Source organism: Tetrahymena thermophila (genome assembly GCF_000189635.1).
Source record: "Tetrahymena thermophila SB210 genomic scaffold scf_8254386, whole genome shotgun sequence".
NCBI classification, from domain to species: Eukaryota; Ciliophora; class Oligohymenophorea; order Hymenostomatida; family Tetrahymenidae; genus Tetrahymena; species Tetrahymena thermophila.
The window spans coordinates 13,349-22,727 of NW_002476170.1; the positions used below are offsets into that span (position 1 = coordinate 13,349).

General features: G+C 18.8%; 5 protein-coding genes across 5 annotated transcripts in view; 2 read left to right on the top strand and 3 right to left on the bottom strand. All coding sequences in view use genetic code 6, as the record gives it.

Moving 5' to 3' along the window:
• TTHERM_001406930 (cyclic nucleotide-binding domain protein) overlaps positions 1–1,383 on the top strand; it is a gene marked incomplete at both ends in the record, with an annotated part of 4,124 nt that extends 2,741 nt beyond the window's left edge. The window contains 4 exons of the mRNA XM_012800083.1: positions 293–382; positions 628–717; positions 963–1,052; positions 1,281–1,383. Of these exons, the coding sequence (XP_012655537.1) occupies positions 293–382; positions 628–717; positions 963–1,052; positions 1,281–1,383 (373 nt within the window). The remainder of the gene's footprint in view (positions 1–292; positions 383–627; positions 718–962; positions 1,053–1,280) is intronic.
• A 1,589-nt stretch (positions 1,384–2,972) lies between these two features.
• Positions 2,973–4,352, top strand: TTHERM_01407940 (hypothetical protein; the record flags this gene model as incomplete). Its single annotated transcript, XM_001024301.2, has 1 exon — positions 2,973–4,352. The coding sequence occupies one exon, from the start codon at positions 2,973–2,975 to the stop codon at positions 4,350–4,352; it is 1,380 nt and encodes a 459-aa protein (XP_001024301.2).
• Positions 4,353–5,064: 712 nt separating this feature from the next.
• TTHERM_01407950 (Rab-family small GTPase RabX2B) lies at positions 5,065–5,793 on the bottom strand (the record flags this gene model as incomplete). The annotated part of the gene is made up of 2 exons (XM_001024302.2): positions 5,065–5,454; positions 5,518–5,793. 2 exons carry the CDS (start codon positions 5,791–5,793, stop codon positions 5,065–5,067), a joined length of 666 nt encoding a protein of 221 aa, XP_001024302.2.
• Positions 5,794–6,137: 344 nt separating this feature from the next.
• On the bottom strand, positions 6,138–6,975 carry TTHERM_01407960 (Rab-family small GTPase RabX2B). Its single transcript, XM_001024303.2, has 3 exons — positions 6,764–6,975; positions 6,310–6,707; positions 6,138–6,233 (listed from the first exon to the last, which is right to left on the bottom strand). Exons 1-2 carry the CDS (start codon positions 6,926–6,928, stop codon positions 6,318–6,320), a joined length of 555 nt encoding a protein of 184 aa, XP_001024303.2. The 5' UTR covers positions 6,929–6,975; the 3' UTR covers positions 6,138–6,233; positions 6,310–6,317.
• A 444-nt stretch (positions 6,976–7,419) lies between these two features.
• Positions 7,420–9,068, bottom strand: TTHERM_01407970 (hypothetical protein; the record flags this gene model as incomplete). The annotated part of the gene is made up of 9 exons (XM_001024304.3): positions 7,420–7,528; positions 7,623–7,712; positions 7,816–7,905; positions 7,973–8,062; positions 8,183–8,272; positions 8,473–8,562; positions 8,636–8,725; positions 8,824–8,913; positions 8,979–9,068. Coding segments are annotated over 9 exons (829 nt in total), but the record flags the coding sequence as incomplete, so codon positions are not given.
• Positions 9,069–9,379: the final 311 nt, after the last annotated feature.

The following is a 9,379-nucleotide window of genomic DNA, read 5'->3' on the forward strand; positions in this document are numbered from 1 at the left end:
TTAGGTAAAAACAGTTTATTTGTTTTAGATTGTGATATTTTTTAATATAAAAAATAATTTAATATATTTAGTTATTAGTTTATCATTTACATTTTATTTAATTTTTAGTTCTCTTTATATATATTTTACTTTATTTGTTAATTTTCACTCATATTTTAATTTTAAACTTTTGCATTGATTGTTAATTTTTGTTTATTTAATAATCTATTTATTTCTTATTATTTCATTTTTTATTGATCCTTTCATTCTATTTACCTTGTTAATACAATAGTTTTTTTCAAAATTTAAAAAGTCTCAATTAAATTGGCGACGAAGGCGCATCAGGCTTAGGTTCTGCTTTAGCAAAATGCACTAATCTCTTAAACTTGGAACTTTTTCTTAGGTAAATTCATATATTTGTTTTGTTTACTAAAAATTAATTCAAAACAAAAAAATAATTTTTTATTTATTTATTTATTAGTTAGTTTGTTTTTTATTTGATTTATTTTTATTTTTTTTACTCATTTTTTCACTTTCAACTTATGTTTTTATTATTAATTAACTAAATGATGCCTTTGTATTTTATTTTATTTTTCAATTTTTTATTCTAAATAAGAAATTAATTAATTATTTATAATATTTAAAAAGTTTTAATTAAATTGGTGCAATTGGTGCATCAGGCTTAGGTTCTGCTTTAGCAAAATGCACTAATCTCTTAAACTTGGAACTTTTTCTTAGGTAAATTCATATATTTGTTTTGTTTACTAAAAATTAATTCAAAACAAAAAAATAATTTTTTATTTATTTATTTATTAGTTAGTTTGTTTTTTATTTGATTTATTTTTATTTTTTTTACTCATTTTTTCACTTTCAACTTATGTTTTTATTATTAATTAACTAAATGATGCCTTTGTATTTTATTTTATTTTTCAATTTTTTATTCTAAATAAGAAATTAATTAATTATTTATAATATTTAAAAAGTTTTAATTAAATTGGTGCAATTGGTGCATCAAGTTTAGGTTTTTCTTTAAAAAACTGCACTAAACTCTCAAATTTGACACTCCATCTCATGTAAAAACAATTTATTTATTTTAGATTGCGATATTTTGAATATAAAAGTGAATTTAAAACAATAAAACTCTTTTAATTAATTTACTTTTTTATTAATTTATTAGCTTTTTATTTAAATTTTTGTCTTTTTTATTCAGTTTTTATTTTTTAGCACTAATTTAAAATATATTTTTATTTCACATTTTATTTTAGTAAATTTTGAATAATTTACCTCATTTATATTAAAAGCAATAACTAAATTGAACAGTTAGAATAATTGAAAATAAAGAGAAAATGTCTTAAATCAAAAAGATTAGTTACCTTTGAAATACATTTCTATAAATGGTGGTGAAATAAGGAATAATAAATATAAAAATGTTTGATTAATAATATATTTTATAATTCAATAATTTAACCAAATTAAAGTTATATTTATCATTATTTTTATATTTTATAAATAAATATCTATCAACATTTGGTCATAAATAAATAAATAACTTATCAAGTTAAATAAAAATTTTATTTTTTTAAATTAAGTAATTAATTCCTCTAAAATAACTGAAATGTAAAGCTTTTATATCATATATTATATTTATTTTTTAAATGTATTAATCATGAATATTAATTAATGCTTGTCTTTTAAATCACAATTAATTATTTTAATAGAAAATATTTATAAAATAAAATAAGCAAATAATTAATTTTCAACACTTTTAGAAAATTATCAAAAATTTTGAAAAATTTATTTTTATTATTCAATTTTCTTTTGTCATAAATGAAATAAATTTCATTAAAAATATTTATTTAAGCTTTAGAAATTATATTTCATAATTAAGGTTAAAATATTTTATGAAAATTATCATAGCTTACATATCATTAGCTCAACTATAATATTATGTTCTTAGATGTATGTATTTATATTTCAATTATATTATATTAAGAATATTATAAGTTAAACATAAAGATCCTTTATTGAAAAATAGAGATAAGTTAAAAAAAATATTACTTAATTTCTATTTTTAATTTGGTATAATGAGGCTTAAAATAGATATGCGAAAAATTTAATTAATTATAATTATTTACCTCATAAATTTTATACTGCTTCTAAAATAAAGGGTTTTAATCAGAATTATGCTTTGTCTACATTAATTAAAAAATTTATAATTTACAAAATTAAATAAAATTTTGATTTTATCCACAAGATTCTGATTGATTTGCTTAACTTATTTGTTTTATTTTAATCACTAAATATCCAAATTAATTTGTTAATAAGATTGATTACTAGTGTGTAATTATTTTCTTTGTAATTATGATAAAAACTTTTCTTTCTAGCTGAAAGATTTAAAATTGCAATCTTATTAAAAATTTGGATAGTAGAATATTTATTGGCAAGTAAGAAAATGTATTTTCGCATATAAGAGCTTATTAAAATCACATTAATTAATTTTTTAAAAATTATTATTAATTAAAATAGTTAAAAACATTACTTTTTCTAAAATTTTCTATTTTTTTAAAGTAAAATTAAAAATCTGCTCACATCCAAATATATATTATAATGCTATTTAGATTCCCATAGAAGTTTATAAAACTATTTTAAATAATTTTGTAAGTAAGTTTATTTGAACTAACATTTTATAAAAAATTTATTTAATTATTTCAATTTAAAAGTTAATGAATCACTTTTTCGCTTATGCTGATAAAAGTTCTATTCCATAAATAGTTTATTAGAAATTCTATTGGCATTTCTGATAAGATATATTTATTACTATTATCTAATAAACAAATAAATAAATGTCTTTTTTGTTCTATACTTTGATTAATTAATTAGAGGTTGATAAATCATTAATAATTTGATTGTTTTTTGATTTACTTTTAATTGATATATAGATAGATATAATAAATACAATAATTAATTGATCGCGTTTATCAACACTTTTTTTGATGGAAGTAGAGAATCTAAATTCTAAAAAATAAGATAAATTTGTAAAGAGAAAAGAAAAAGTAATTGACATTTTAGAATCAGAGGAAAGCAATTAAATTGAAATCCAAGACTTTATAAAAAATAAGTAGATAATTGTGATAGAAGACAATATTTAATTCTCTCCATTATTCATCTAAAGTAATAATGATTCAAGTTTAACATAAAATGCAGAAAAAAATAAAACTAAACCAATCAAAAGTGTTCAAATTTTTAAAAAAATACAAAAGAGATAGAAAAGAATTTAAACTTTTGATATACTAAACCCTGGATTTTCTGAAGATGAGGCTTTAAACTTATTTTAAGGAGTGTAGATAAGTAATAAGGGAATGATTAAATTTCATTTCACAACAAATTAACTTAGCTTTGGTCATTTGTATAATATAAGCCACATAAATTATTTGAAACCATAATAATTAATAGTGTTGGATTACTAATCATAAAAACCAATTAAAGAAATATCTTTAGAAGATGCACTGAATTATTTATCTCACAGTTCTTGTAAGCATTTTTTGTAAGCTTCCTAAGTCTTAAAAGACTTTTATTAAAAGTAAAGGTATCTAAAAAATATACTAGATTCAATAAAAACAGATGAATAAATAATTTAATTGCATAATGAATAACTTGATTAATATATTTAATCTTGCAATCAGTTTATATCAAATTATGCTAAAAAAAACGAAGGCATTATTTTTTAATACTTTATTGCAAGAGTCAACATTGAAAAAAAAGACTCAGAAATAATAAAATTAGGATATTCTAAATCTTTTCTAGATTTGATAGGAATTGATGTTACTAACTTTAGTTCTATGCTTTTAAGAAACCACAAAATAAATCTATTTGCTGATGAAGATGAAATGACGCGACAATCTCTATATGGAATGAATAGTAATTTACAAAAGGATATTCCATTAAAATATATTAATAATATAATCACATTAGACGGGTTTAAACTATAGATTTTCTTACAAAAATAGCAAATTATTCCTGAATATAATTTTATTCCAGTTTCTGGTATCCATTTTGAATATGCTTTAACTATTACTAATATAGATGTAGATGTAAATGACTTATAAAATCTAATCAATTATCGATAAAGATTGGTTTCTCAAAGGAATAACTTATCTTATGACGATTTTATCCAAAGAGAGTTATCTTATTTATTTGAAAATGTAGAGTATTCTGTTCATTCCTCTTCTTTTATGGAGAAATATTATCATTCAAATTTAGAAAATCTCCTTAAATTAGAAGAATTAAAATAATAATAAAACTAATTAGTATATGCCAAGCGAAGCTATTTTAAAATAATAAAAAAACCAAACGATTAACCTTCTAGGATTTGATCAGTTTTTATTCCAAAAATTAAAAAGAATCTCTAAAAAATAAAATGTAATAATAATTAATTATTAAGCCAATGAACATATGAATAGCTTAAAAATGAGAATTGTAATAAATACCATGTTTTCTCATTAATTAAGGTATTTAAAAAATGCTTTATTTCCTTGTTTGTTTTCATACCTTACAGGAGATAAAAAAATCTAAATTAAAATTTTTAACCTTCCTTATTATATTTAAAACTCCTACTGTATAATATAATTTCTGGATAGGCTGGCTTGATTAAATACAAATGATAATCAAAAAAATCAAAGAGTTAACTAATCTTCATGAATCAGTTTATTTATATTTAAATAATAAAATCAATATATTAGTTTATTTTAAACACAATATTTTATTTTATCTAAAGAAATGTTTGTTAAAAAATAAATATAAATTATTCAATTTTAACTAATTGTGTTAAACAAATTATACAAATTAATATTTATTATTTATTTTATTTTTGTGATAAATTAAAACATAAATAATATATTTCGTTTCAGCACCAGTCTCTTTTTATATGGAAATATACTTCTAATCATATTGATCTAAGCAATTGATTTTAGATAAGTCATAAAAGTTTTGTATTTATCTTAATTTCTGTAAAGTTTTTAAAAAAAATATGCTTGTTTGTTAAATACTTCAAATTAATTTAGTAAGAAGGGGTAATTACTTATAATTTCATAGATTTTTAAATAAATAAAATTTATCTAAAGATTCTCTTATTGCAAGATCAAACATTTCAAATATATTAATATTCTATTTAGAGGAGATTTCAAAAAAATGCATCCCAAATGAGTCAGCAATTTATTTTGCTTCATTTTTTGATACCTATCTTTAATCGGATAGATCTTTCTTTAGTCCTATAAGAAAAACAATCATATTTTTTGAAAATTATTATGACATAAATGTTTGTATTCTTTCTTGTAAGTCATCAAATGACTCTCTTTTTGTGATATCATAAGCAAAAATAAGAGTATTAGAGTCTTAATGAAGCTTTTTAATTACTAGTTCATATCTACAAAGATGCTATCTAAAAGAAAAGATCTTTATTTTCAACTTTTAATTATACTAAATAAATAAAAATATAATAAATACTTACATTCAAGATTAATTAATAATAACTATTCTTACATATTCTGTTCTGTAGATATTAAAATCTAAAAGTTTATGCAATTATGTCAATTAAATAAATTCATCATCAATAAATCGCTTAGCCAAAGTTTATTTTCCAATCTAGGGCCCACCATCTATAAAGATTTTTAGTAAGATTTCTTTAGTTTGTAAGTCTTATTTCATTTTACTTTTTTACAGGCAATCTAAGCAAATTTTAATAAAATAAAAATATATATTTATAATAAATTAAATATTTTTTTTCAAATAGATACAAAATAAAAGTTTATTAAGCATTTGCAACAATATTATAAAAACTGACCTATACTAAATTTTGAGTCATATAATATAAATGTATATCAGAGATGGGTAAGTAATTACTTTATATTTCGATACCCGAAAAATTTATTTTATTGAATTTATAAATCAAACAATATTAATTAAATATTATTTATTAGTATAGTTTATATACAATATATATAATTTAATTTGACTTTATCTAAATATATGTTCCTTTGTTAAAAAGATAAAAATTATTTAATTTTAACCAATTGTTTATTAATTATACAACAAATAAAAATTATTATCTATTTTTTTTATTTATTTTAATTTTTATGAATAAATAAATTAAAATATAAAAAGATTTCGTTTCAGACCAGTCTGTCTTTAAATTGAAATATACTTCTAATCTAAGTAATAGTTTTTAGCTAAGTTATAAAAGCTTTGTATATATCTATCTATGTATTTTATTTTTATTAAAATTTAAAAAAAAATAAATTTGTTAACTATTTCAAATTTAGTAAAAAAATGTACTTATAATTTCATGGATTCTTTTATAAATAAAATCTTTCTAGAGATTCTCTTATTGCAAGATCGAACATTTCAAATACATTAATCCTCTATTTAGAAGAGATTTCAAAAAAATTCATCCCAAATGAGTCAGCAATCTATTTTGCTTCATTTATTTATACCTATCTTTAATCAGATAGATCTTTCTTTAGTCCTATAAGAAAAACAATCATATTTTTTGAAAATTCTTATTTCATGAATGATTGTATTCTTTCCTGTAAAATATCAAAAGAGTCTCTGTTTGTGATATCATAAGCAAAAATATGAGTAGTAGAGTCTTAATGATACTACTTAGTTACTACTTTAAATCTACAACCTTGCTATCTATAAGAAAAGATCATTATTTTCAACTTTTAATTATACTAAATAAATACTTAATATAATACTTATATTCAAGATTACTAATAAATATTCTTACTTATTCTGTTTTGTAGATATTAAAATCTAAAAGTTTATCCATATAATTCAATTAAACAAATTCATCATCAATAAATCGCTTAATTAAAGTTTATTTTCCAATCAAGGGCTCACCATCAATAAAGATTTTTAGTAATATTTCTTTAGTTTGTAAGTTTTATTTCATTTTACTTTTTTAAAGAAAATCTAAACAAATTAATTATAATAAAATAAAAATATATTTATTTTTATAATAAATTAATTAATTTTTTTTCAAATAGATAAAAAATAATAATTTATTAACGCATTTACAACAATATTTATAAAATTGACATATATTTAATTTTGAGTTTTATATATATATACGTATAGTACCCTAGAGTACTGCCTTATTTTTCAAGGCTAAAAGAATTCATATTTTGTTAAAATGTTTGGTTTGCAAAAAAGTGCAGAATTCTAGAATAAACATATAAATTCAGTATTAAAAGAAATTATGTGGTATTAAAAAATTTAATTGAAGCTTTTAATAGAAATATTTTAAATAATAATTAGAAAGATGTTTTGAAATATTTAAAAATAAACAGTATTTAATTGCTACAATTATTAATAAGTAAGTAAGTAATTAGACATAAAGTTATTTAGTTAGTTATAAATTTATAATGTTTAGTATTTTATTTTTCAGTATTTATTTGCCTATGGAAGCTTAATATATCTTTTTACTAATCTTTTAATTTTTTATATTTTGTTGAGTAATTTGTAGTTATCTTGATTTCGAATATTATTATTTCTATTTTTTAAAATAATATTTTTTATTAAATTTGCGAAAATGTTTTTTTTATTTTAAATAATATTTATTTAAAAATGGTAATTAGATTCTTTACTATAAATCAATAATCAAAGAGTTGAGTTTCAAACAGCTTTATAATTATTTTAAAAATCCTAAAGCGCCTTAGATTCCAATATTGTTTGACCTTTTGTTTAATATTCAGAATAAGACACATTTAAATAAAATAAAATTAAAATATTAAATTAAATATTTTTTAATTTTAGTTTTGAATTTGATTTAAGTTTTACCAGCAATTGATTAGAAGATTCCTAATACTTCTACTTTTACTAATTCCTTATCCAAAATTAGAAATGCCCTCATCTCGAATTTAATTTTTCCTTATTTAATAATGAATATATATATTTTATTAATAGCATTTGATAAATATTTAATTTTATTATTTACCATAAATAAATACTAAAGTTAGTTAGAGATGTCATTTTACCTATGTCATATCCAAAGCGTGCTATTCCATCATCATCAATTAAATTTTACCTTTTTAATAAAAAAGATTTTAAAATGAAATAGCAGACAGAAATGATAATTAGTATGTTTTTAAGACAAAAGAATCCTTCCTTATTTTAACTCATATTTTATTTATTCAATTAATAATACCATAAGTTAAGAGTAATTTATTTTAGATTTCTACAATTTTTTAATCCTCTTCCTAAATAAGAAATTCCCTTGCCTTCAATTTTGTTATCACTTTAAAATAAAAATATTTTAAAAAACACTTGAAAAAATAAAATTATTAATTTTAAATAGCTAAATATAACTTATAAATATATAAATTAAATGCAAATTCTATTATCAAAAATAAAATAATTGATATCAGTTTAAATGATAGATAATGCAAATAAATGGAAGTAAAAGCCAAATAAATTTAGTTAATAGAAATTAATTACTAAAAATCTAAAGATAAATCTGTTAATTAGTAGCAATTTTCCAAGCTATCTGATAAACTATGAGCTCCGCTTTCGCAAATATTATTTTCCCTTCATATTAAAATAAGATAAATACAAGCGAACAAATGTGTTTTTATTCAATTTAATAGTAAAATAGTTCTACTTTAAATCTAATGTCAAACTCTTTAACTTAGGAATAGTTTTTAATCCACTTCCTAATCCGATTACTCCTTCATCCCCAATTTAATTATTTCTTTTATTTGTGTTTAAATAAAATATTTTACTAAAAGATATAAACTTTTAAATATAAATTAAAGCAAATATATTTAACAATAAATAATAATATAATACCCTAGATAGATGAGCAAAAATTCTAATTAAAGGCAGTTTTCTAATTATTTGCCTAAATTGGATATTCCCTGATGACTTATTTTGTTATTACTAAATATAAAAGAAATTATTAACTAAATACAAACATGTCATTTCTGAAATAGGATAATAAATACGATAAATCTAGTGTCAAAGATGTTATGTTTATACATTATGCTAATCCAATAGCTAAATTAGATGTCTCTTGATCAAAAAGTCTATTGCTACTATTTATAAAGAGAAAATTTATTTAAATAATAATAATTATTAGATAGAAAATAAATTTTAATCAATATTTTTATCGTAAAATTTTGATAAATAAAAAAAATTCAAAATTATTTGTTTCTTTTTTGTGAGATAGTTGAATCTTTTTTGTTACTTTAGAAACTAAATAACAAAGCAATTTGATAAAATATTGATTTCACTCAGCTGAAAATTAAAAATTACAAAAGAACATATATTTTACTTAACATTTTTGTTTGTTTTATTGAAAATGTATTAAAAAAATAATAATTTAAATTTCTATTTAAAAAATAAA